The 27,035-nt window shown below is 37.7% G+C and overlaps 1 protein-coding gene across 1 annotated transcript in view; it reads left to right on the top strand.

Annotated features, from left to right (window-relative positions):
• The first annotated feature begins 738 nt into the window (after positions 1-738).
• The window catches only part of PATJ (PATJ crumbs cell polarity complex component), a 153,681-nt gene continuing 127,384 nt past the window's right edge, over positions 739-27,035 (top strand). The window contains exons 1-14 of the mRNA XM_009636168.2: positions 739-817; positions 2,003-2,058; positions 2,141-2,307; positions 4,004-4,195; positions 5,540-5,679; positions 7,427-7,625; positions 9,292-9,420; positions 11,185-11,397; positions 15,170-15,272; positions 16,970-16,972; positions 17,244-17,332; positions 18,556-18,694; positions 18,991-19,140; positions 25,595-25,671. Of these exons, the coding sequence (XP_009634463.1) occupies positions 2,037-2,058; positions 2,141-2,307; positions 4,004-4,195; positions 5,540-5,679; positions 7,427-7,625; positions 9,292-9,420; positions 11,185-11,397; positions 15,170-15,272; positions 16,970-16,972; positions 17,244-17,332; positions 18,556-18,694; positions 18,991-19,140; positions 25,595-25,671 (1,623 nt within the window). The 5' untranslated portion in view covers positions 739-817; positions 2,003-2,036. The remainder of the gene's footprint in view (positions 818-2,002; positions 2,059-2,140; positions 2,308-4,003; positions 4,196-5,539; positions 5,680-7,426; positions 7,626-9,291; positions 9,421-11,184; positions 11,398-15,169; positions 15,273-16,969; positions 16,973-17,243; positions 17,333-18,555; positions 18,695-18,990; positions 19,141-25,594; positions 25,672-27,035) is intronic.

Genomic DNA, 27,035 nt, shown 5'->3' with positions numbered 1-27,035 from the left:
GCTGCTGGTTTAAAGGTGTTTCAAGCCACTTTTCCTCATAGGAGTTATTTTGTATCCCTTTCTGATGTTGGTTCTCTTGCTTTAGGTTGGGGTTTTTTTTCTCTTCTAACTGCTGATGTGAGGTAGAAAAATAGAGGAGCGAAGTGAATGGAGGGAAGTTAAATTGTGAAGAAAGAACACATTTCCATATTCTTTGTCCTATTTTGTTAAGCTTCATGCAGTATTTTTAGTCAAGGAGGTTAAGTTTTATCTTTTTGGTTTAGATGAAGACTCAGGAATGTATAAGGAACTGGTATTTTCATCTGTTCTTCAGAATCAGATCTCAGCACAGAATCAAAGGCTGCTGTGCTCTTACAAGTGTTTTATTTCGAATGGAAAAGAAAATAAAGCTTCAGCACTTACGAAAGTTCAGGTGCATTCCTGAAAGTCTTTCAGGGGTTGTATGGGTTTGCCGCTTCAACTCTTGCTATGAGTTTGATTTAAAATGACCTCCTAAATCTGTTACTAGTCTTGCAAAGTGACTCATTTTGCTTGGCCCTGGGTGGAAACCATGCAAACCCACTGAGTTCACAGGAATTCCTCCAGGAGCCAAAGCTGCTCAGATACAGTAAAGGGTGCATAAATCTGAAATTGTGGCTTGTGACACACCTCCACTTTTCTTTTTCATTAGGTAAATCAGTTTAATCTGACTCTAATAGAAGAGAAGCTATTCACCTGCATACTTAATATTTCGTTAAATATAAGTGTCCTCCCAGAACTCGAGATTCTTCCAGCGTGGGCACAGACAGCGTCAGAAGCAGAGCTGAAAGGATCAGAGGTACTACTGGGAGAGAGTCCCTGGGATGTACTTACCCTGGTATTACATTCAGATGCATATGACCCATTCTTCTCTTGAATTGCAAGATTTAAAAAGTAAATACAGAGGTTTATATATATATATATATGTGGCTATTTTTCTTCCGAAATAATTCCAAATGTATTATTCTGAAATTATACACTTATATAATGGGTAGAGTTAAAATTATGTAAATTGTGCTATTAAATGGCTGACTTCTTTCAGAGGAGCTTGTATGAAGCGAAGAAATCTGTTTTCTCGTGTGTGTTTTGGTATAACTGCCTTGATAGATTTCAGAATGACAGGCTCTGCATCAACGTAATAACATGCAAGTAAGGGTACAAATTCATCATCGCTGCTAATTGCAAGTCTGTTGTTTTTGCACTGCCATCTAGGCCTCAGCCCCAGTTGGAGACCTGTTCTATTTGGCACTGTAGAGGAGCGTGATAAAGGATATTCTGCTCCTTAAAAGCTTGTCATGTGCATTGAAAAGAGAAAGGCAAGCTCACTAGGAGAAGAGAATGGGCTTCTTTCACCTGTTTAGCATTGAGGCTGTGATTAGAACTGACCTCCCCCAGGAACATCTTGGAATAGGGATCGATTTGGCCAATTTGGGGCCTTAATGCTATGCTGTCTCATGAGTGGAGCGAACTTCATTGTTTTATAGGGAGATGCAAGCAGCACCTTGCCATGAAGCAGGGCTGAGCTATCATGATAAGAATACTATCTACAAATAATTAATCGGGTAGGAAGTATCTTCTAAATAATAGGAAGATTTTAACTGTATATTTGAAAAGATCACAACTTTAGTGTCCATATTCAAAATAATTGGGTCAAACGTAGCTGTCTCTCAGATTTCTTGGCCAATGTTTGTTTTTATAACCTGCATTTTTACTCATATTTGAAAGAGTTGTTCGTACTCCTTCCTGTGTGTGAAAGCACACAGAACAAAGATTTTTGGATGTGCTGACGCTGCAGTGCAACTGGCTATATTGAGAGCTTTGTTGAATACTTGGGGTAACAACAGGGGGTAGTAGTATTTTTTTATTAAATGTTTTTATAGTTACTTAGTATTTTATTATTGCATTTATTGACTGTGTATCTGTTAGCATTCTGCTTGGATATATAAATTATTAATTTGATTTTTTTTTTTTTAACCTCATCTAGGTCATTCTGAGTAATTCCAAGAATACCCTTCAACATGCCTGAAAATCGTGCTGCAGGTATGTGGTCTGAAAGTGATTACTTGTGTTAAGCAGTGAGAAATGAAGCTCTGTTCTTAACATGTACTACTTTGTCGTGCAGATAAACAGCAGGTGCTGCAGATCCTTGATCGGCTGCAAGCAAAACTGCATGAGAAAAGAGATTTCCAACATAATGAAAACCTGACTGTTCTTCGTAACACACTCAGGAGCCCTTTGTTTAACCAGATACTGACCCTCCAGCAATCCATCAAGCAACTGAAGGAGCAAGTGAGTGTAAAATTACAGTGGTTGTTGTGATGATAACTATAGTGAACTTAAAACTGGGTACGTAGGTGTGCGTTAATGAGGGTGCTCTCGTTAATAAGCTGTAACTTGGTGTGAGTGAATGTTGGGCTGGTTTTTTTTTTTCTTGGTCAAGCTAATACCTACTGAGTCACTACTGAAATGAGAAGTGGTGTTGCAACAAACAGGTCGTGGGGATGCTTTGAAAGGGATGCAGAAGAGGCAGGTGTTGAGAACCACATCAATCAGAGAAAAGCATCTGCAAAAGGCATCAGCTCTAGTACTAGTACTTTGAGTTCTGAACACAGTTGGAACTGTGATCCATTGTTTTTCACAGAGGCTAAATACTGTTTATCAGCTAACTGGCAGCATCTTTTCTCCTTAAGAGACATCATCACTTAGGTCCTGCTCCGATGATTAACCTGTTTTAGGAAATATAATCTAGAAAACCACCCCTGAAGATTTGCCAAGCTCTGATGCAGACGTACCCAAGCTAGCTTTAAAATGACTTGGCTCCAGCAGTGGAAGGAACTTGTGTTTATAACACCAACTGACACTTAGATCTTGTGGACATGGGCATCAGTGACACATCTGCATGAACAGGTCTCATGGTGCAGTTGGGAGAGTCAGGCATGCAAACTTAAAATCAGGGACTAACTTGGCATACCCTAAGCAGCAGTGATCCCTGTCTCTGCTGTTACTGCACCTGCCCAGCTGCAGATATAGAGGGTGAGTGTCAGTGGGACAAGGCCACCTTGCTGTCATTGCCAAATGTATTGCACATGTTTCTGCCTGGGTGGCATGGCAGTGGTTGTGCCACTCATTCTCCCTTCTTCCCATGTTCACAAAGGTGCTGTATCTGTTCCTGTTCCTTCCTTCCAAAGGTTAGATGCATGTCTGCAAGCTATTAAAAATGTATGAAAATGCAATTATATATAAGATCATGCTTTGTGACTGTGGCATAATGGATTTTGTATCCAGAATGTTCAGAATTATCATATTCAGAAAATCTTGTTTTTCTTTAAATTCTTTTTAAGCACATCCCTCATGAGCAGTTCCATTCAGGATGGGATTTTTCAGTTTACTGTGTTGCACTGGGAATATTTTTGCATTTCTTCACTATCTATCAGGACTAGACATTGAACTGCAAGTTCTAGCAATGATAACATGTTCAATGGTAGTTAGATTGTACCCTAGACTCTCTGTGGGAAGGAAATAATACAGACCAGGCCTTTGGCTTCTGAGTGACTAAGTGACTCTTAAAAGATTTGCATTCTTGTGCCAGAATTGTTTAGGTTTGCCTGAGAGTTGCAACAGTGCTCGAGTGCCTCTTTTAATATTGTTGCTTTTGCATCTGTTATTTCTGGAATAACGGGGTAAAAAAGAGGATAATGGGCATGGCCAGGGAAGCAGAATGGAGAAAATGAGTGGAGTAGAAACACAGCTGAAACATTCAGGGAACTTTTCCTTCTGAAAAACAGTTTAAACTTGATGCTGTAGTTTGGTTATAGCTTATATATTAACATTGCCTAGTTTATACAGGTGAGTATATTTGTATGAATAGGCATATACAAACATATGTATGCTTGCTTCTTTAGCAGTCTTCACACGAGATGATATATGTGGAAATCTCTTCTTTTGTTTTTAATATTTTTTCTACATCTTTGTTCATTTTCAACAGCTCAATTATATGCCTCCTGACCGTTCAGTAGACTTTGATTTTACTAAGAGAGGGCTACTAGTGTTTGCTGACAAATCAGTTGCTGCTGGGAGCGTGCACATACCTTGCAGTTCACCGGAACCCAAAGCATCTACCTTCACTCCAAATCTGGGAGTTAATGAATTTAACACAATCATCCAGCAGATGGCAAAGGTAAGGCTTTCAGATTTAGTGAACAAAACTAATTTCCCTTTAATGTCAAACTTTCTTGCAGGCTTTTGGAGTAAATTTTCAAACATGCTTTTTGTTGTGTGTCTGGGAGTGTGGTGCCTCCCTCCTAGCCAGTAAGAGAGTAGAAGTGCTGAGGATAACTTTTCCCTGTGAAAGACAATGTCAGCATGGAAAGTGATTTGGTGGTGGGTTTTTTTTTTCTTTGCCAATTCTTTTGTCTTTCTTTCTACCAAACACACCAATGTAGAAAAGGAAAACTTTTTTTGTATTTGATGACACTTAGTTGAAAATGGACGTTTTTTGCAGAAATTTGTTTTGATGAAGAGACTTGTTTTATTAACTGCGTTTTAAATTGGAAATGTACCAACCTTGTTAGTATATGAACAGTGCAAATGATCAAAAGAACTGGCATGTAATATTTTATTTAAGTCTTCATTTAGTATGTCTTAACTTTGCCAGACAGATGCTGATTTCATTAACATGTGATGTAGCATGTACCAGATGCTTATGGAAGTTATACAGGTGCAGACATCCACCCATGTGGGACTGGCATTTATACCACAAATATATTGTTCTGTGTTACTTTGAACCATTAATTTAATTGGTTAGTCATGCCTTTCTATATTAAGTAACTGTTGCTAATTGACTACCTTAATGTAGCTGTAATATTTTGAGCATAAGTCTTCTTATTAGTGTGTCATTAACTCATCATGTAAAAGATTTAGCAGTAAAGACTGCACGTTATTTTGGATAAAACAGCTGTGATAGCAGTGCATTCTCTAGGTAATACTTCCCAGTAAACAACCCCAGAAATCTTGTATTAGAGCTGAAAAGCAGGCAGTTGCAAAAGCACACTTTTTTTAGCATTAAGTGTGAAGTTGCAGGGAGAGGAAGGAAATTAATTTCTCTATTTAAAAGCTGCAATCTTTTGAACACACACCTAACAATCAGCATTAAAGGCAAGGGAGCCAAAAGACAAGTAATTTAGTTTAGCTATGCAGCATTTCCAGAAATCCCAAATATATTGCTCTAGACAGCACTTCGTTCATAGTTTTCATCCAGTTTGGAATTCATCTCATAATGTGAATGAAGTGTGAAAGCAGCTCTTAAATTCCCTGAGGTTTCAGAACCTCAGTGTGCTTGCATATCCAATACTCTGCTATATTAAAAATAATAAATGGAGGAGCTTTTATAGAAATAACATATTCTGTATTTTGTCTTTGTTTAGTCTTAGGAGGAGAATAATTCTCCTGGTGCTCATAAATTTTAAACTAGCTCATTCTATTGCATTAAAAATTAGTAAATCATTTTTTTCTGTTTTATTAGGGGAGACAAATAGAATCAATAAAGATTGAAAAGCCTTCTGTTGGAGGTCTTGGTTTTAGTGTGGTTGCCCTTAAAAATCACAGCTTGGGAGAAGTCGGTATCTTTGTCAAGGAAGTCCAGCCAGGAAGCATAGCTGACAGGTGAGATCTTTATAATTGTTTTGGAAAATTGTGGAATTTCCATGAAGGTAAAAGTCATGACTTTCACGTTGAAAACTGTATCAGATTAATATGTTTGTCTGGGTTATCTGGTCCTTTGTTGGTGTTATCTTGAATTCTGGCTTTTCAACTAAATGGACTCCTGTTTTGAGGATCAGATTTTCAGATGAGTTTTACATATCTGAGCCATTCATAAATGGAATTTCCAGAAATCATGACTCACTTAAGAGAATCTTGAGTACTGATTAAAAACCAAAAGAAAACTCAGAAAAGAATACAAGGAAAATAAAAATTAGCCTCCATTTCAATTTTTATGCATTGTGTCCCCAAAAGATTCCCCCCCTTGTTTCTTTATTTATGTGTCTATGACAATGCCCTATTTATAGTTGTTTTTACTGTTTGTTTCCTGTGTAAATTTAGATCCAGTCCTCCTAACAGATCCCTGCACAGATGTCATCATAGAATCAAGGCTTCAGGCAGTTTCTTCCCTTATAGTCTGTGGGTTTTCACCCAACAACAAAAGACAGAGCAATCCTTTAAAAATAAAATGTGATTGTAAAACCACGAGAGTTGGCATGAGACAAATGCAGTGCTTGGAATTATGTTTCAAGAAAATGTGTCTAGATTTCAAGTCATTGGTGTCACTTTTTAAATAACACATGTCAGGAAGTGCCAACACAGGATGACAAAAAGAGTGGGGAGAGGTTGGAATGATAATGGCTATGGGCCCACAGAGAACACACCAGAGAACACTTAAAGAAAAGCATATTAGGCTCTTTCAAAGTGGAGACAGATGGACTGATCCGGATGTCAAAGGAGGGTGAATATCTCACTTTAGGATTTGATGACCTGCTGCTCACTTTCTTTGATGAGAGAATCTAAAATATGGTTAGTGCTTGAAGAAAGTGATTTCTGAGAAGCATCTTAAACATCACATGGTAAAAAGGAAGTTTAAAATGCATTAGTTAAGATGTGCAGTTATATTGTTTCAGAGTTTATAAATTTCCCCAGCATGCTTCCTATTTTGCTTCTGAGACAAGATCTCCTGGAGACTTTTTTTGGATTCCTACAGAGCTTTGAAGGCAGTGTCTGTCTATGTAACAGTTTGGTCTCGTGCTTAGAATGAATATTTAACAAAGGAGATGAGTGATGGTTTCTCTCTTGTCACAAATCTAAATTCATCACTAGGGTGAATCAACTGTGAAATTTGTATTATCTTAAGGTATAAGTGTGTATTGCTCAAAGAAAGTTTGATGTCTGAAGTTTGATACTGTAAATTTTGAGTAAAATATAAATATGCAGCTCATCAATCTTTAGATTAAATAAGGATACAAAACAGTATCATAGCCTGAGTTGTGCGTACTTAAAGATAGTATCATGTAGTGCTAAGCATAATGAAGAATAGTTCCTAGTTCATTTTATAACAACAAAAGTAATTTTTTTCTGCCCTGTAATTCATTATCATCAAGAAAAGATGAGGGAATCTCACTGAATTTTGAATAGAAGCAAAGGAAAAAAAATGAGCAAAATATGGCTGGGCAGTTCTGTACAGTGTGGATTGCATGTAGTTTGTATGTTGGTGAAAACAGTCTAATAAGCAGATTTTTTTTCCTACTTAAATATTTAACCTTGCATAACTCTGTATTTTGCATGTTCATATTTAAGTTACACAAGCCTGTTGTGAAGTCACTATGCTGCATTTTAAAATTTCTTTTAATGTTTTGTTAAGGGATCAAAGACTAAAGGAAAATGACCACATACTGGCCATTAATTGCACCCCATTGGATCAGAACATTTCCCATCAGCACGCTATTGCCCTCCTCCAGCAATCCACAGGATCTCTACATCTGGTTGTTGCTAGGGAGCCAGTTCAAGGAAACAGCAGAACTTCGGCTGTCTTATTAAGTGATATAAATCCACCTGAGACTGTGAGTTGTTGTAATATTGTCAAAATCAGATTTTGAACTATGCTGGATATTTTTTTTGTGGTTGTAAGTGTTTGTGTTAGCAAGCTTTACATATAGGGATTTTTTTTCTTTAATCAGATTTTATATGTGATGACATTTCATTTAGACTGATCATGCAATAAGTTTAAAGCTTCCATTGCAAAGCCGCATGAAGTTGTTATAAAATAGATCCTGGGTTTTTATGGGATAGCAGAAGCTTTAGTAGATCAACATATTCTTAGCAGCAGGGTCTGTTCAGCATAGGCTGGATAAAGCATTTTACGAGTATACCCAGCTGAAACCTACTTGTGCTCAGCAATTAAAGACGCTACGATTACATCTTAAAAGAGTGTAAACATAACGTATCATGAGCACTGCTTGAAACATCCCAACCAATTTAAACTTAAACTGCTCAAAACAAAAAGCCTTGTCTTTCTTTGAAAAACAAACAAAAAGTATCTGTTCAAGAACCTCTCAATCCCTGTGTATTTATCAGGGTCTTTTTATCTGCAAATTTCATTGATTGTGAACCCTTTTGTTTTCTTGAACAAGGAGAGATTGTCACTGGGACATGTAATAAGCGAGGGCTGAGGTTCCATCTGTGTTCAAACCATATGGTCCAGGTGGCTTCACTGAATTTGGTTGAACTGCACACCTAAATCCAGGGTTTGCAATACTGGAATCTTAATTTATTATGCTAGTAGGTTTTGATGAAAATCTGCTTAAGAGCAGTGCTTTTCCTTATTCTCAGTAATTATTTCCCTCGTGATTATTATAGACCTAGTGAAATCTGAAGGTTTTAGTGGATAATCAATATTGTTTATTGCACTGAAAATTTTAAAGAATTAAACTTTAACTGCTTTTTCATTGAAAGATCTGCAGTGAACAGACTAACAAAATAAAACACAAATATATATCTCTACAGGGGGTCTTTAAATGTCTTTTATGATATTTAACTGGCTTTGGCAAAGATTTTCGGTATGCTAATAAATCCTTTATTCACAGAAGACTTAAATCTGCCTACTTTGCTCCATTTTGGTTTCTATGAGATATTAATCTGACAGAAACATTGGCTGGGTTTGGGTTGCTTAACAGCTTTGTTATTTTCAGATTGTCTTGTAGAACATAAGGTCATGGTACAGTGTAGCTTGGAAACATGCTTCCAATTCAGTATGGCAGAATATTGTACTGTGCTATTAATTCAGCGTGTACTGGTGGTGTTTAGAGCGTGTAAGTGAAATAACAGAAATAAGAATTTGGGCAATGCTAAGTGAAAACTAGGCCAGTGCAAGCTCCTTGCCTCTGTTTTTCTCTGTTGTTTGCAGTATTCTTGATTTATGAAAAACTGAAAGGATAGTTTTCACTTTGGCAAGAAAACCTGAAAATTGCTTTTTCTTAGTCAAGCTTTTTCCTAGTATCCTGTTATCCTGAAAGTGAAGGACAAATTGTATGTTTAAAAACAGATGAGAAATCCCACTGTGTATTTATAAGGAAATGAAGCTGACTGAACAAAATCCAACAGATCTCCAATATGTGGGGTAGAGAGAGAAAATTGCTCTGATTAATTCTCATCATTCTTGGTACATGTGAAAGTGAGAAACATTAAAGATTGACTGAAATTAAAATCTCCTCTTTTTATTAATTGCAGATTCACTGGGGCCAGGTTGAAGACGTTGAGCTGATTAACGATGGTTCAGGATTAGGCTTTGGAATTGTAGGAGGAAAGTCGAGTGGAGTAGTTGTAAGAACAATTGTTCCTGGGGGATTAGCAGATCGGGTAATTTGTTATATTATGTCACTTCTTGTTTGATTGTAAAGTACAATTAACTGGTTTTGACAATCTTAAAATAAGCTAATATACTTAAACAAAAGGAAGTTGATAGCATCAAAGTCTGAATACCAATACATACTTTATAAATAAGTATGTTTGAAGGTATGATTGAGGAAAAAGTCAGCACCTGATATGAATTAAATTTTCTCAGACATGCTTTGGCTTTTATAACACTGAACATGCAGAAATTCTGAAAATTTGTCTAACCTTCTAATATTATCAGTACTTTTGATATTTTCAGCCCTTGATCAGTCTGAGGGAGGGCAAATACTCTTAATGGATTTGCACATCCTGTGTAGAATTTGGCACATTTGGCAACATCTATAGGGACAAACTCTCCAAATGAATTGTCGGGCAAGAGAATCTGCCCTATTGAAGTTATTGCATTGCAAGATTCAGTTTATAGATTGAAGATGTCCTATTTTTAGTGAGTTTTACTTTAAAGGGGTTTTGATCACTGCCTTGCAGTCTGACCAGTTCAGGGAGACACTTAGGATTGATGCAAAGCCATTTGGAGTTACCAATATCTCTTAAAGTTGCACAGGTAGAGTTTGCAACCTTTGATTGCTAATCTTTAAAGACTCAGTGCTAAGTGTTGCTACATTTCAGGAGTAGAGCACGTGCGATAGAAAAACTGATTTTGATTTTTAATGTGAAATTGGTCATGACAAGTTACAATATTTGAGGTCTGGAACCCATGCAGACGAGATCCAGTAACATACAAAAGAGAGAAGCTAAGGAACTTCCTCTAGTATAGGAAGGAAAAGAAAATAGAGATTCAGAGAGATTTACTGGAAAATGTTGGCTTTTACTTGACTGCCTCCCTCTGAACCTGTCATGTATAAATGAGTATTTTTTAATTATTGTGTAACACCTGTTTTGCTGTAAGGAATAAAGTGTTTTGGCTACAAATGAAGCATGTAAGTTAAGAACTCACCCCATCATTCTCAGCTGAATGAGACATCATTAAGAACATGTGAAATAATGGGAACATACGCATGTTAAAATTGGATGACTTTGTAAATGAGTTTGAGTTAGTTCTGGGAATAACTTTGCTATGATTGCTGTATAAATCAATGCACCTAAGGTGGTGGAGCTGTGCTGATCAATACCAGCTGAGGATTTAGTCCTATGAATGCTTGCTTATAATAGAAATGATGATGTAGGTCATGAATCATAATGATCATGTAAAAAATAGTTTGTGTGGAGTCTTGTTACCTTCAGTGGATTTACTTGCTCGAGTTGGAGCTAGTCGTATAAGAAAAGAATTGCCAGGCTAATATAGAAGTATTAGGAAAAACTCTAAAAAGTCCTAAATCAAAATGCTGTGCTTTTTATTCTAACCCCTATCTGATGAGGAGTATTCTATGAAATAGCAAGGTATAACAACCTGTGAGAGTATAAAACGTTGTTGTCTGTTTTCTCCTAAATGAGAAAAGTAACCACTTCCTTAGGAATGGTGCTATTCAACTTGTGTATCTTACTCAGTTTTGGAAAGGTTGATTTACCGCTGTTAACTACTGTGGAAAAAAACAGTGCAAATGCTTCCTTGAATTATTTAGTATGCTGGCATGGTGGTCAGTTTTATGGTATTTTCTTGCATTGCTTCTAATGGCCATGAAGATACCTGTACAGTTTCATTTTTGTAACGGGAAAGATATTTTATGTATAGACAGGAAACATTTTTTGCAATTTTATTTATGTTTGAAGGATGGGAGGCTCCGGACAGGAGATCACATCTTACAGATTGGAGGGACCAATGTGCAAGGAATGACCAGTGAACAAGTAGCCCAAGTGCTGAGAAACTGTGGGAATTCTGTCAGGATGATAGTTGCAAGAGACCCAAAGTGTGAAATTATGGAGACTCCACCAGCTCCTGTGAGCTGGCCAGTCAGTACATTACCTTCCTTTCAAAATGGAAATGTAAGTATCTGGTGTTTACTTATGATATTTTAAGTATGTTTGTGGTTTGTGATCAGAAAGGAGGAGGAGAACAGAGTGTTATTGAGACCTAAAGTGCTTCTCCTCTCTTGAGTTTCCAGATATCATATGTGTGTATTTAAGTGGTTATTACTATAGCCCTGCCTTCTATAATTTTTCCCTTTTTCCTGTATGTTACTATACCTATAATCTTGGAATTGGAATGACCAGCTTTACAGAATTTATTTCAGAGCGGGTAATTTAATTACCAAAACCATAAACGTTATCGATAAATGGTACTTTTAGTTCTCCTTCTTAGCTCATTACATTTTTGCTAATCAATCATTGGTAAGTGGATTTAAAACTTGACTGTGAATCCCCTAGTCTGAAATCCAGGGTGCTGTGGCCACATTAGAATTATTCAGCACAATCATCTTTTTATGAAACATAAGTGTAATGTTTTCATAGTCTACGTTACTGTCTGTGATAGGAGATATATCTAAAAATTTTGAAACTTGTTTTAGCAAATCTTATCATGGTCATATCAAAGTCTCTTGTTTTTGAAGTCATTCTTTTCAGTTTTGAGTAATTAAAATCAACAAATGCTACACTAAGTGTACAGTAGGTCTCGAAACATAAACAAAGCTGTGCTTGTGTACCATCTGCTACTACTATGCTGCTTAGATTTAGGTGTAGAATCTGAGTAGCCTTTTCTTTCTTGTCTAGTTTCTTGAATACGAGTGAAGAAACATATATATTTTATTTTTTTATTTTTAGGGGGTTTTTTTGAAGCACCATTTTCAAAGGTCAGACTAGGAGTCATACTATTACAAACTCACCTTCTCGCTTACTGGGCATAGGTACTGCAAAGGCAGCCATTAGCTTGTGTCTTTCATCTCTCTGGAAGACTACTGTGGCTGTAGCTGTCAGTAAAGTATTTTGGGTCCTTCTCAAGCCCTCTTCTCAGAAGAGGGATTGGTGTAGTGGGAAACGTGAGGGGTAGAGAGATGGGAAGGGGTGATCGATGTACATAAGGTTGGAGTCTTAAAAGTGGGCTTGTCTAATACTTTAAAAAAAGGCTTTCCTAGAAAATCAGCATCATTAGGAAGCACTTCTTTTCTGGCTGTATCATATTTTCCAAGGCCCATACTAGGAAAAAATAACATGGTTCTAGTTTCATTTCCTCTACAAAGTACTATTTTTCTTTCTTCCCCGCCTCAAAGGTGGGCCCATTTGTCACTAATCGACCCCAAGCATTGTAGATGCTGCAGCCTTTCTAAAATGTTATTCTTTCTGGATGTCTTTTCAGTGTCCTCCTTATTCCTGCTATGTAGTTGGGGGGGGCGGAAATCATGTTGCAATTTCATATATTTCTTTCTGTCATCTATTGTTCTCTGAACTAAAGAGTGCCTTCGTATTTAGATTTGAAGAAACTCCTCTTTATGGTGTTGAGAGATTTGCTGAAGTCAAGAATAGTGGCTAATCTGAATGTATTTATTAGTTTAATGATGATTTTAATGGTCCACCTTTCAGTTTGTGTCTGATTTACAACAGAACTTTTTCCAATAATCTAATTTCTCTCTGGTTTCTGAGTACTTTCACTAGCTGTGAGCTTTGGAATAGAAAATATTTTCCTTTTTTTTTGCAACCCAGCAGAAAGGTATTTTTAATATATGGTTAGGCTTTTTCAGTTTTATATTAATATTTGATTTCCTTTAAATTTCCTGTAGTAGAGAATAACTGAAACTATTTGTGCATGGACACCAGAAAACCGTCATATTATCTGTACTCTCTAAGACACTGACAGCAATGTTAGCAGCCTACTTGTGCTGACCATATTTAGGACTTTGTATTTTGAATTTTCCAGACTCTGCTTCTAATGTTTTACATTCAACCAGTAACATTACTTAGACAAAATTTCTGTAGCACCAGGGCACTGACTATGAAGGGCTTTTGATTGTCAAAATAGCAGGATTCTCAAGGCCATCACTCCATTTCAGATGTTGCTATGGGCTTGTTTACTGTTTTGGTTCCCTCTCCTAAAGACAAGTGACAGAGCATCAAAACTTATCTTCATCTCCATCAGCATCTTATGGAGCAAGAGAGTTGAAAATATTTAATGAGCTTAATGAGTTGGCTAGTGGAGGGAGGTGTGTGTGATAAGAAAGAAGATAGCTGTCCATTCATTTCTCTTTCAGTGAAAAGTGAAATAGGCCAAGTAAAACTTTGGCCTGCTCTAAATATAGGTCCTTCCAAAGCTGATATTAGGCAAGCATTTGATTAAATTCTCTTTTGTTCCCTCTCTTAAGAAATGTCTTCCAATTTCCTGGCACATCTTTTGCTGTTTGCAGTGATGCTATCCGTCTTGATTTCTTCACTTTAACAGGCCTTACTCTGATCATCATAATCTTTTTGATCTCACTGGGCCGTATCTGACTACTGAAAACAAACAACTTTATGTATTTTAATTTATCCCTTGCAATCCTAGACTTATGTGCTTGATTGTTTTTCTCTTTGGTATCACCAATGTCTTTAATGTGTCCTGTTTGAGCCATCTTATGGTTTTTGGTTTTTACTTGCCAGACTAGAGTTGCACAGTCATACTGAGGACAGCTTTGTGGGGACCTTTTTCTATACACTTCTCCAGTGTAAGGTCAGCTCATATTGTAATCTTAGCTAGTGGCTTTTATGGTTTTTCGGTAATTGTAGTAAGCAGATGGTTTGGAGAACAGGTCATGTTAGATGCTTCTCTTTTCAAACGTTTTTTGTTGTGAGAAGTCATCAGTTCAGCAGTAAAGCATTTACAAATGAATACTCTCCCCTTTTCTATTAGGTCTTAAAAATAATTTTCATTGAATGTGAACTAATGAGTCTTTTGCTTCCAATTGCCTTTGACAACCTGGAGGCTTCCGGCGCTCTTTGCAGTTTGGTGGCATTCTAATATGAACAGGATCATATCAAACTTGTTAAGCTAATGTGTGTAAGATTGACTTTTGGAATGGTTTTGTAGTTTGGGATCTAGCCTAAAAACAAACAATAAGCTCAAACAGCTACCTAGTCTCCCGTATTTGCATTTAAGTAGGCAACTGTTTCTGTAGTAGAGATGTGCCTACTATGTATACTTGCGGTTTCTTTCATTTTGGGGCATTGAACCTGTTTCTGTTTTGAGATCCCTTTCCTGTTGCCCTTCACTTCTTTAGTAGGAGATAACAAGGAGAGATAAGCATCACTTTTTCTGACAGAAATGTGTGATGTGATAACACTGTGTATTTACATGAGGGGGTTTTTGCTTCTTAACTGTCCAGTAGAAGGAGCTCAGGCAGGTGGATTCATGACACTGTTTATCAGGACTAACATATGAAAGGGACAGAAGAAATTCTGAGGCTCTTCAGGGTTTCTGTTGTCTTTGGGATTGACTGGAAAGTTTGTTGTTACCAAGTGACAGTGGAATCCAAAGGGAAATGAAATGGCCCCCAAGCAGTCTAACAAAAACCTTTGTTTTCCATAAAATATAAATGTTATACCTTTGACAGGTATGTGGAGAAAGTATTAGGAAAGAATTTAAATAGCAACTAATGACTTTGGGTGACACCTTATTTTCAGGAAACCTTGGATATATCTCTTTTGCAAATATGATCCCTCCTAAAAGAGGAAAATCAAAATCACTGCTCACTTCTGAAGATCTTAATTAACCTGCAGTATTTTAATGGTACTGGGAAATTATGAGTGGTGGTGTTTGTGGGGTTTTTTTACTATCTTGTGCTTTATTTTATAGGATAACACCAACCTTTTTGAGACCTATGATGTTGAACTTATAAAAAAGAATGGGCAAAGCCTGGGGATAACAATTGTTGGATATGCTGGCACATGTGATATAGGTGAGTTTTGCAGGATTTAGTAAAGTCTAGGACAGGGGCTTCTCAAATACCCTGTATTTACTATGGGGGAGAATGGATAGCACTTTTTTGAAACAGAATCACAGAATGGCGAGGGTTGGAAGGGACCTCAGGAGATCATCTAGTGCAGCCCTCCTGCTAAAGTAGGGTTCACCTAAAGCATGTTGCACAGGACATTGTCTAGGTGGGTTTTGAATACCTCCAAAGAAGGAGACTCCACAACCCCCCTGGGCAGCCTGTTTCAGTGCTCTGTGAAACAGTGTAACTTAAAAAAAAAAAATCTATGAAGAAGATATTTGAAGAACTTGCTTCAAAGTGAAATTCAGCCACAAAAATTTTTAAAGATTTGTAATTAGCTTAAAATAATTCTCACTTGACTGCTGGACTGTGAATTTTATGTGCTTATGTTGTTACTGTGCAAGACATGAAATTGAAATAGACAGTTCCTGCATGTACAGACTAACACAGTCAGGTTCCTGTCCACACTGTTCCTTATTTGGTCCCTGCAGTTTATAGCACAACTCAGGTAGCACGTTCTAAGAGGAATTTCAAAAACGGAGTATTGGATGGCCCAGTTTGCATTAACTTTTGAATGGCATCTTCAGTATGTAAAAAGTAGCTCAGCATGCAACTTCCCTTTGTTTAATGAATTGTAGGTGTTAGAGTCGAAATGATCAGTCAGATTAAGTAGTCCATCCCTCTGCCAGGCAGGAGATGCAGAGACTCTTAGATGTGGATGCAGTGTATGCCACCTTCACAAGATGATGTACTTGGCAGATGGCTGTTTCAGTGTCTAAACTCTGGGAACAGATTAAAATACCTGGGCTAGAATATGGGGACATGGAATCAGTTTGTTGTGTTTTTTTTTTTTTCTAAATCCTCTTTAAATTAGAGCTGTTAACTTGTCTTTCAAATATTGGTTCCACAAATGATAATATCTTTAAAATTGACTCAACTGAATATCTGATTTTACACAAAGGGGTAGTGCTTTTTATCCCCACCCTTCCTCGTGGGATTCAAGAAAACATTCTGGGAATGTGGTACAGCTGGGATTGCTCTCCAGCCCTCTTCATTCCCAGGAGATCCTCTTGTGTTGCCCATCAGGCTAGTGTAGTGAGCTCTGGGAACTGGGCTGGGGAGGAGCATGTGTTAGGCAATGGGAAAAGGTGGGTTTGAAGCACTGGTAGGGGGGTTTTGCTGCTCATGGGCAAGCCATGTTGGGCAAGTGTCTGAGGAAAGTTAGTGTTCAGAAAAGGATGGATGAAGTGTCAAGATTCACTAGAAATAAAGATCAGCAACTCATATTTTGCAGGAGTTTGTGGGAGGGAAGGGTTACTGTTTCAACTAATGATTGCATTGTTTTACTGTTGGTTTTTTGTTTTGTTTTTATTTCCTTCTTCTAATTAGAAGTTAGAATTAATCAAATGTCAAACATGACAAAGGACAGCTTTTCTGATTTCCATGTTTCTGTCTTTTTTTTTTTTTTTTTAAGAAAAATCCTTTTTCATTAAGGTTTAAAGTACTAAATTCTTCAGCTGTAAGATGATTGAAGTCCTGATCAAAGTACTTAAGCACATACTTTACTTTTAGCTTAGGTAGTCCTATTGAAATCAAATGCAGCATGGATTTAAGTGATTGTGGTTTAAAGCCTGGGTAAGCACAAGGATGAATCCATGGAGGAGGTGGGCTTTTGTGAGCCATTTTAAGGAAAAGAATTTGAGGTCAGTGTACAGGTTGTTGTGTCGGTACTGGTTTTTCCATCAGAGATCCTCAATTGTTCCATGTCAGGCTGTGTGAATGGTAATGTGCAAATGTTGGTAGTTTACAGAATCATAATTTTGTGGACAGATGTAGTGTGTGAAAAAGGCTGTAATTAAAAATCTTAATAAGAAAAGTAAGAAATTAAGTAAATGTAGTGACTTGTTTCTCTTCCTCCCCTCCCCTGGCCAACAGAACCTTCAGGGATTTTTGTGAAAAATATAATACCTGGTAGTGCTGCTGACCACAATGGCCAAATTCATGTCCATGACAAAATTGTTGCTGTAAGTAAAATACTCTACTTATATATTGTTGTAGAGCTAATACTTCATTACACATCTAAATGTTAAAAGAGCAGCATAGTCAAGACTTTCTAAAATTAGTTAAACCCTCCCTGCTTTGCAGAGGAAATAAATTTGGTGGTTCATATTTGTTTAGGTAGATTTGTAACAGAAATGAGCTTTGGCTTGCTGTGGTTAAAATACTATTTTATATTCAAAGAAGTAGTAAATAATAGTTAACTATGAAAGAGGCAAACATTTGGATTAAAATGTTTCAGAGTGGAGAATCTTGGCTTTTGGCCTGAAGTAAAGATAAGCAGCATTAGCTGCTATTTGAATTGAATGGGATTTGAGGATGGTTAAGATTTTGCAAGATGTGGCACACTTTTTAAGGTTACAATCAAAATGCTAGTAGTCACAAGCTAGATTTAAAACCCCAAGCATTACGTGTAGAAAAATTTAAAAAGCATTGAACAACAGTGAATTGAATAATAGCCAATTTTCTATTTACAGTACAAGCAGGAATTAATTACATGGTCTTTTTGTTTTAAGAGATAATATTTTTAGTGATATGATTTTAAATTACTTTAAAAATGCGTGCTATGACAGACCTTCCAAAGTCAGTTTCTCCTTTGTGAGAGCAAAAATTGATACAACCTTGTGCTTTTATCTGCAGTTTTGCAGGAGAAGCCCCTATTGATGCATGATCCAACAGTGAGGTGAACAGAGTATTTTAGGTGTAAATTAAAACACCTGAATTAATGTAAGAATTGGGCTGTTCAGAGTGCATTATATGAACAGTTATATAGGCTTGTGTGGGGCATGTTAGAAATCCATGAGAAAACTAACAGTGATAATGAACTGAACAGAGTTCTAGGTTCGCTACTCTTGCTGGGAAGCTTCATCCACAATACTCCTCAAGCTGTTTTTTGTAAGCAAAAAAATTGTAGGGGGAAGTCAGTGCATACTTATATCAGTTTTGTAAATTCTGTTTTGTGGTTTCCCCATAAAGACAGAAGAAAGTAGTTGTATTTCCTTTTAAAATGCATTTTGAAAATATTATCTGATTAGTGAAATGTAACTGATTTAATGAGATTGTTTTGCGAATACTACTGTCTTAGGTGAATAAATCTATAATTTCAGCACAAAATAATGTGGATGTTGCTTACAGTGTTTGGTACAGCCTAATGTGATTACTATCATATGATATGGTTTTCTTGTTTTAGGTTGATGGAGTTAATATACGGGATTATACCAACCAAGAAGTGGTAGAGGCATTGCGTAACACAGGACAGACTGTACGCCTTACCTTACTTAGAAGGAAACCTTCTACTATTTCTTCAGAAAGACCTTCAGATAGAGGTAATCCTTTTTTGGGGGAGTGGGGGTGGGGGTGGTGTTCATATTTTCAGCAACTGATTTTCACTCAATTTATAGTTGCCTAATTTAACTAATTAGGACTTGATACCACATTATCCTAGATTTTGTAAGGGCACACTGTAGAAAATGAGATACTAAAGGAGGAATGGAAAGAAACAGAAATGAGGGATTGAGGAAAATTGAGTGCAAAACTCTTGTGTAGCCAAAAAAAAGTAAAGTAGTTAGTGAGGCGGTGTTACTACTTCATATCTTTTGCAGCATATGATTATTTTTTTTTCCCCCATCTGTTTTCACAGTGCAGCCAACTGTTCCAACCTTTGTATCCCCCGGAGCTGTAGGGACTGAAACTAGTGTGGACTATAAGAATGAGGAAAACCAAGAACAAAAGGATAATCTTCAAAATGAAAAGAAGCAGAGCCTACATAAAACAGGTGTATAGGATATCTTGCAGTGTCTCTGAGTCTTTGGAATTGTCTTTAATCCATTTTCAATACTGATGGGCTGTCATGGCTTTTGCTCTGTAAAGCTTTTTATTCGGGTCCCTCTGAAGTAAAGTTGTACCTGTTGGATCTACCAAATCTTCCACCCCAGTCTATCCCCAAAATGTAGCACTGTTCACAGGTTTGCCGAGAGTGTATTCTGTGTCATCATGGAGGTCACTGATGAAGATACTGGATAATATTAGCCCCTGTAGCTCATAACTGGCTGTCAAGCCGTTGGTTAATGCTGGCTTTGATCCCAGTGGTCCATCGAGTTTTCAGCCTATTTAGCAGTCATCAAACCAATGCTTCCTCAGTTTCCGAATGAGAATGCTAATGTAAATAGTGTGAAAAGCTTTGGTAAAGTTGAGGTATATTACACCCTTCATCCACATAACTATCTTGGCAGTCAGATTGGTCAGTTATTTGGAAAATCTATATTAACTGTTCTTGATTTGCCTTCTTTTCATTTATGTCTTTGGAAATGGGTTCCAAGAAGTATCTCATGATGTCACTAGGGCTGAAGGTGAGACTGGCCTATAATTCTCTGGATCTTCCTCCTTGCATAAAGTTTGCCCTTTTCCAGTCATTAGTGATCCCCCTTTGATTGCCATGTTTTGGTTTGGGGTTTTGGGGGGGTTTTTTGGGTTCAGGTTTTGGGGTTTTTTTTGTAGGTTATAGACAGTGGAGGTGCAGCCCATTCAGTATTCTGGAATGAATCTCGTAAGCTTTATAGAGCTGAATGCCTCTAGCTCACCAATTCCTCTTTCTAGCCCTGCTCCTGCTCTGACCTGAGGTGTCCTGTCTGCAGTCTTCTAACAGAGATTTGTTCATCCTCCTCTGCTTCCAGGTCCCTGAACCAGATTGCTAGGTGAACAGCATCAGGAGATGGAACTCTTGGGAGTTCATGTTTCCTTCCTAATCCAGTGCTACCACATCTTCTTGCCCTCACAGGTCTTAGGCTCCTGCATCTGCAGAGCCTTTTCAAAATACTCTGTTAGTTTCCTGTACATCATCTCTGATGCCCATTGGTTGCAGTTTCCTCTTTTGGCACTGCAGTAACTTCATTGCAACTCACCTTCCAAGCTGCTCGACTTGACCTTCTACCTGTGACCTGAGCTGCAGCATCCTTCCTTGGGCATTTTGACTGAGGAAGGTTTGCTGAAGAACCAGAGGTGGCTGCAGCAGCAGGGACAGGGGATCATGTCTTGTGACATGTCTCCATTTGTAGGTCATTTACCACACAAATGAGACAGATGTCATTTCCATGAACATCTGTCTTACCTGTGTGCCACCTGCCATGTAACTGCCTTGCTCCCGTTTGCTTGTCCTGCTTATAGTGCTCCTGGTCAACAACATTTCCTGGAGTTCCAGAGAAGTAGGAAGCCTACCACAAGTTATGTCCATCTCCTGTGAGATTCCCCACTTGGCAATGAACCTCTCCTTGCTGCCAGCTGGTTCCCAGACCCAGCTTGTTTACCTTATGGTACTAATACTGGTGCATACTGCTTCCTCTCATGCTACTGTTAGAAACTAGAGTTCAGTCTCTAGACATGCATTTTCTGGCTTGCTTGTCCTGAACTTACTAGCTAAACAGGAAGTTGTTGACTGCACATCTATGCAGGTGCATGATAATCTCTGGTCTGGCAAAGATGTAATAGGCGTAAAGACCTGGAATCGGAAGCTGGATAGGAGTTCAAATCAGGCATGTGTTTTTAACAGCAAAGGCAATTTGACATAGGGGCAGATCACAAAGGCATGGATTGGTTTGGCTTTTAGCTGACTTCTGAATCAAGGTTGGAGGTCTTTCCAGAAGGCATGCTTCAATTCCTCTACAGATTTCTGGGCTCTTCTACAGGAACTTCTGGGTGAATTTCTACAGCTTGTGTTAAAGTCAGCATAAATTATCCTTATGCCTTGTAGTTTCTAAGATATGTAGATGTAATAGAGGATTCTAAATTATGGCTGCCAATGAATAACAATTTTGCTATGATTGTGGAAGATCTGTCAGTATTAAAGACAACCTGGAAACGAGAGAAATGTAGCAGTTCCTATATTCCATTCTGTTTTACTTTTCTGTCCAAGCCTTGTAACCAGACATCCTTTGTTGTGACTTTTGCATGTTCCCAGAAATAGGAAGCCAAAACAGAGGTGGTTGAGTAGCTGAGATGAGTTTATTAACGCATTGTTTTAGCTGTATGAATAGAAAAGCATATATTGATTTGTAGTTACAATGGATGAATAACTTAAGAACTTATTAGTAGGATGTATTTAGGGGCGGAAGAGCCAGGAGGACTTACACCAGCTATGACAAAGGCTAGAAAAGAGCAACACATGCTGTCCTGTGTCACTTATCCAGTCCTTTTTTTACTGTGGAACCTTCTATGCATAAAGTATTTTCTTTTTCTACTGAAGCGAACAATATCTCTGTAGTCAGTTCCTGATTCCTCGTGATTGGGTTATCTTGTGTCACAGGCTGCAGACTGTCTGCCCTGGTGCAAAGAGAACTTTCTGAAGAATTTGTTACCTAATACCTAGTGCTGTGCAAATATGGTATATCGATGCCAGGATCAGTTTATGCTGAGAACTACAATTGCTTTTACCTGGCTTGAAGTTAACAAACTCTATTAGTCTCAAGGTGTGTTATCTTAGATATGCCTTACTGATCCCTGTTCTGCTGATAATCACCCAAATTGCTTTGATGTGGATCCACTGCTCCTCCATAAATACTCCAAAGCCCTTAGTTTCAAAAGGAGTTTGTAACCAAGTTGTATGTATACGAGTGGCTTCCCTTCAATTCTAGCATTGTGCAAATCTTGTAATCCCCTTCCTTGGAGCTTTGCGGAGTATGGTGCAGATGCATCTGGGTCTGGCAAGGACTTCATTGCCTAGAATCCATAGCTGCCAGTTAGACACATGCTGATTCCTTGCAGGGGCAGTGTGGTATATCTGCACTGCATATCACAGGGCATCATGTACTACGAGTTATTTCTATTCTCCTATGCATCCAAGCTCCCCCTACCCTGGAGAATACAGGATAATGTGTTTGTATGCACAGTGTGTCTTGGGATACCAACATTTAAACACTGAAAAATATTGTTTGTTTGCAGTTGGATACTGCCCTTGATGATAATCTCTAGCAGTGCTGGTCCTCCTTGGGCCAGCAGGCTAATGCAATGGGTGTGACTTTGAAACTGAGTAATGAATCGGGAGCATTTAATGCAATGGTAAGCAAGTATCATTGCTTGATTAAACTTGGGTTTTTCAGAGTGAAAAACCACTTTAAGTTACAAGGTTCTGCAAAAGCTTTATGCAACTATAAAATGTGTGTGTGTATCTCTGTTAAAAAGTTGAAATATTTAGTTGCAAAGTTTACTCATACTGAAATATGATGTATAAGATTTCACCTTGGAATAGAATTTAATGGCCAAGTTTAAATTCCAAAGATAGGTGCTTACTTTGGACATGGTGATGGGCACTTCATTATAATGGTGCTAAAGTAAATACTGCTAATTTAAGGCTCTGACTAAACTCTGGAAATGCTTTTACAAGTTTAATGTAAAAGGTATGTTTTATAAAATATGTATTACTTCCCTTTAAGCCCAGTTGTGTGAAATTCTTATTAAATTGTGTTTCCTGGAGAGGTATTAAATAGTAATTCTGGCCAGGCAAAACCATGCTCAAGCAGTTCTGTTACAAAGGCAACATGGTTTAGGATGCAATGTGCACGAAGCCTGAAACTTTCTGCTAGCAGGCTAGAGGCAATTAACTTAACAGCTGCATTTGCAAGACTGCAGACTGGGCAGAACTGCTTTATTTTGCCTTGCAGCTGTACTCAAACCCCAAAGATATGATGATGCTAGTCAGGCTCTTAGCAGTGGTTGGGGAAAAATATCCAACAGTAGGGCAGATAAAGGTAGTGCATTAATGAAATGCACTAGAGCACAATACACATTCTTGTATATTAAGTTTGTGGAACCAGGAAGAAATGGCAAGAAGAAAAGATCCTGATTTTGAAGATGCCAGCAATTTTGACCAGGAAAGATGATTTTTACAATACATGTGTGATTTATTCTTGACGTTTGCTAATTAGAAATGAAAAACTGTATGGAAGTGCAGGCAGAAGGACAGATTAAATATGTTGAAAGTTGTTGCTAATGAAAGCTGTCCCTGTGAAGCGTTTCCATTTCTGAGGCTTTGCACATTTCTAGAAGATGTTGTATGTATCTCGGGTCATGAGAAATCCAGCTGGATAAGACACTAGGAAGAAACTTCCCATTAGCGGCCATGTGGAAAAAGCTGTTTGGGGAAAAAAAGGAGCATTTTAAGTGAATTAGGTGATACCATTGGAATTGAATATATTTAATCCAAATCCCTCCAGCCAACATTTCCACAGTTCTGAGGAAGTTACAGGCAAAGACTTCAAAGTGTGTTTGAAAGAAAGAAAAGCAGAAACTTCAAATGGAGATGTGCATCAGCACCAGCTCTGAACAACTCATAGATTTTGGTAATGTGTTTTGGAAGTGACAAAAAAATCTTTATTCGGCCAACTGAACACAGCTTACCGTTACTGAACTGAACTTTGAGTTTGACCCTAAGACTCATTGCTCCTGGTGAACTTTAAAATCTATATTAGGTGCTTCAGTCCTGTGTATTCATGCTATAACTTTGTAATAGCAGGAAAAAAAGACTAAAGAATTTCTGCCCCTATGTATTTGTGCAAATTGAAGGAGTAGAAAAATGCACTGGTGTTCTGTTTTTGTTACAGTTGGGAAGAAAAGAGAGTGATCAGCCCATGCTTGATAACAAGGCTCACAAAGACGACTTCTCCTTAGAAACTTCAGTTAAATTTTAATGGAGGAAAAAACCTTTAACTCGCAGCTGAGAATTTTGGGGCAATTTGTCTTCCCTTTTTTTTTTTTAAGGACATAATTTATTCAGAGAGTATTGTGGTCTGTATTTACAAACGCAAGTTTTATTCTTGGTGGTGTTTCTTTTTTGTGACAGAAAATAGTTATCTGGATTGCTGGAATCCGTGAATATCTGTGTCTCCTTGCACCTATAGGTTAGAGATACTCTGGATATTTCCAGGTGAAATTTCAGTTGTTAGGCTCTGAGGAGTGTGGTTTCTCAGCACAGATCAGACAGAATTTGCCTATCTGGCATGACAGAAAATGAGTGGAAGAGATACAGTGATGGGTTATGTTGTTGTATAAGTTAAGTTAAGTCTTTGTTTTTAATGACTGCAAAATTTCAAAGTTATAAAATGATGTAACAAGGATTGTATTGCAAAGCTCATGTTTCATCTTTGCAGTCTACAAAGGTGTTGAAAGCAAAGGCAGCTTGACATTCCATTTGTGTTGGCTTTTGCTAGTAGGTAGGCTCTGAGCTTCTCTTGGTGTCTTCACAATTCCACCCTTGAGGTATTTTATTCACTACGTTATGTGCAAAATGTGAGGTTGTGATTTACATTCTAAATTTCAGTATGACACATGAGCAATACTAAGTGGTCGGTGCCTCGTCTAGACATCTGATGAACTATTACAGTCATTCAGGGGGAAAAAAACTCCAGTTCTTGGTAATTCAGACCCCAGTTGCTCCTGCTGTAGCTGCTAGATGGAATTTGCTTTAAGCTTGATTCTTACCAGTTAAACATTGCTTTGGCTTGGAACTTTATATGTGCGCTGAGCTTCTGGATGAGGTCAAATGCGGGGCAGCCAGTCATTTTATGCTGTCTAGCTCTGTCAAATTGTCTTACATGAATATAATACTGCCTTGGTTGCATAAGTAAGAAAGCTGAAAAGATATAAATGTCAAGATAGCCAAGTTCCCACGGAAGACTGGTTTAGAACTGGAGCTTATATTAAAGCTCATGTTACTTACTGGCCTAATTAAACTAGACAAGCCTTTATACCTGCCAAATGTATAAATAAAATCTGTGACTGCATTGTGCTGACGCAGCCCCTCAATAACAGCAATATGTTGTCAGGTGTTTTACTTCTTAAGGGGGTTCACTTTAGTGGGAGATAATGCTTCCCTGGAGTGGCAAGCATTTTTACAGCAACAGATTATGAAGTCATGTGAAATTTGTTTTGCAGCCTGAAAGAATGATTTATTTACAGTACTATATGGTACAGAACTTGCATCTCATCAATGCAAGCATCACCTCTTCTGCTTCTCAGTTGAATAAATCACACGTTAGCAGTAGCTGACATTTTGCGCTGTTTTCCTAAGAAAGATATTTTTGATTTGCACTGTTTGATAGACTCAGCTTAATGCACTTTCCTTTTTGGGATTATTCCCTCTAATCTTTTATTTACACTGAATTTTTATTGAAGTATTTAAAGTAAATGTACTTCTGAATGTACAATATGCTTGTAAAGTTAATATTCACTTTCATATTTAGGAAGAGTCCCACTCCCTCTAGCACATGAGCTGAAATCCAAGTGGGAAAACCTGCTGGGACCTGAATACAAAGTTATGGTATGTTATCTTTCAATAAACTACATTCATGTATGCTATTTTTTTAAATTACAGATCTGTGAGCTTAGCATTACAGGCTGTTTATAGAACAGTCTAGTGTTTGGAAGAGGTCAATTACATGAAATTTTGTTTCCCATAACATTAAGGTAGAAATCTAGGAGTGTTATAATGAGTTGTTGTTGGGGTTTGGGGTTTTTTTCCCTGTTTATGTAGATACTATTATTATACAGATACTAGACAGGAACAGAGATTTAAGAAAATCAACTGTCCTTTTAAATCTGCACCACAGCAGCTACTTAAAATATGTGGCATTTTTATGATTTCATTTATGATCTATTTGTTTTATTGTGTTCTGGGAAAAAAAGGCTCAGGATAGAGCTCCTGCGTTTCACGAAGAATCTTACAATTTTATTAGAAGAATGAAAGAATGATTTTCAAATGTGCTGGGAAAATAGGAAGTAATTCACGGTAGTGTAACTTTGTGGTGCCAGTGTCTATTAAATATTTCTTCACTTCATATTAAATAATTGCAAAGCAAAAGATTGTTTTGATGAATCTTCATAAGGAGTTGACTGAAATTGTAATTCATTGCTGCTTTTCAGTGCTGTGTTAGGCAGTCAGTACAGATAAAAGACTCCAGCCAGCGTTCTTTCCGAAGACTTAAAAAATTCTCACCACCACCAAGAAAATGCCCTGTTTGTCTTTGCAATGCTTGTCCAGTTGATTTAGAGACACTTATTTTTACTACTTGGAGTAGCCATCGTTCTAGTCACTTGCTGGAAGATTTAAAGTAGCTTTAAGAATTGCCTTGAGAAACTCACTTCTCTTCTTTCCATTAGCACTCCTTTAAGATCTGAAGTTCGTGTAAGATTATGTACATGATGCAATAAATCAGTGTGGCTGCCCACTTCAGTTGCTTGGTATTCCCATCCTTACATTTCAAGAGTCTGATATTACTTCCTTTAGCACTATCACACTTCCCACAGAGGACAAAAACCTGCTTAGCTTGTGAAATTGTCCATTTCTAGTTCTTATTTAGCTGCTGCCAGTAAAATGTCAGGAACGAAAATGTTAATGATTGGTCCTTTTAAATAATAGAAGGAAACTGTTGTGGCATCCCATTTTGAAAGTCATTTTTTGATTCTTCCAGTTCTTGTCATGTGTACCTACCTCTAGTCTTGCTTGGCTATGTTCAGTAACAATCTTTAGTTCAATTTCAGCCTGATAGCACAGTCCCTGTTTCATGCTATCCTCACTCATACACTCAGGTCCCAGAAAGTCACCCTGAAGGTGCATACAGGTTTGAGTATTGTCTCAAAAGTATTTCTCTTCAGAGGAAATAACAGTTTGAAGAGAGGGTTTGG

The sequence above is a fragment of the Egretta garzetta genome, unplaced genomic scaffold (genome assembly GCF_000687185.1).
Source record: "Egretta garzetta isolate BGI_Z169 unplaced genomic scaffold, ASM68718v1 scaffold163, whole genome shotgun sequence".
NCBI lineage: Eukaryota > Metazoa > Chordata > Aves > Pelecaniformes > Ardeidae > Egretta > Egretta garzetta.
The sequence above is the reverse complement of the archived record's forward strand: the minus strand, read 5'-3'. Positions and strand labels throughout refer to the sequence as shown.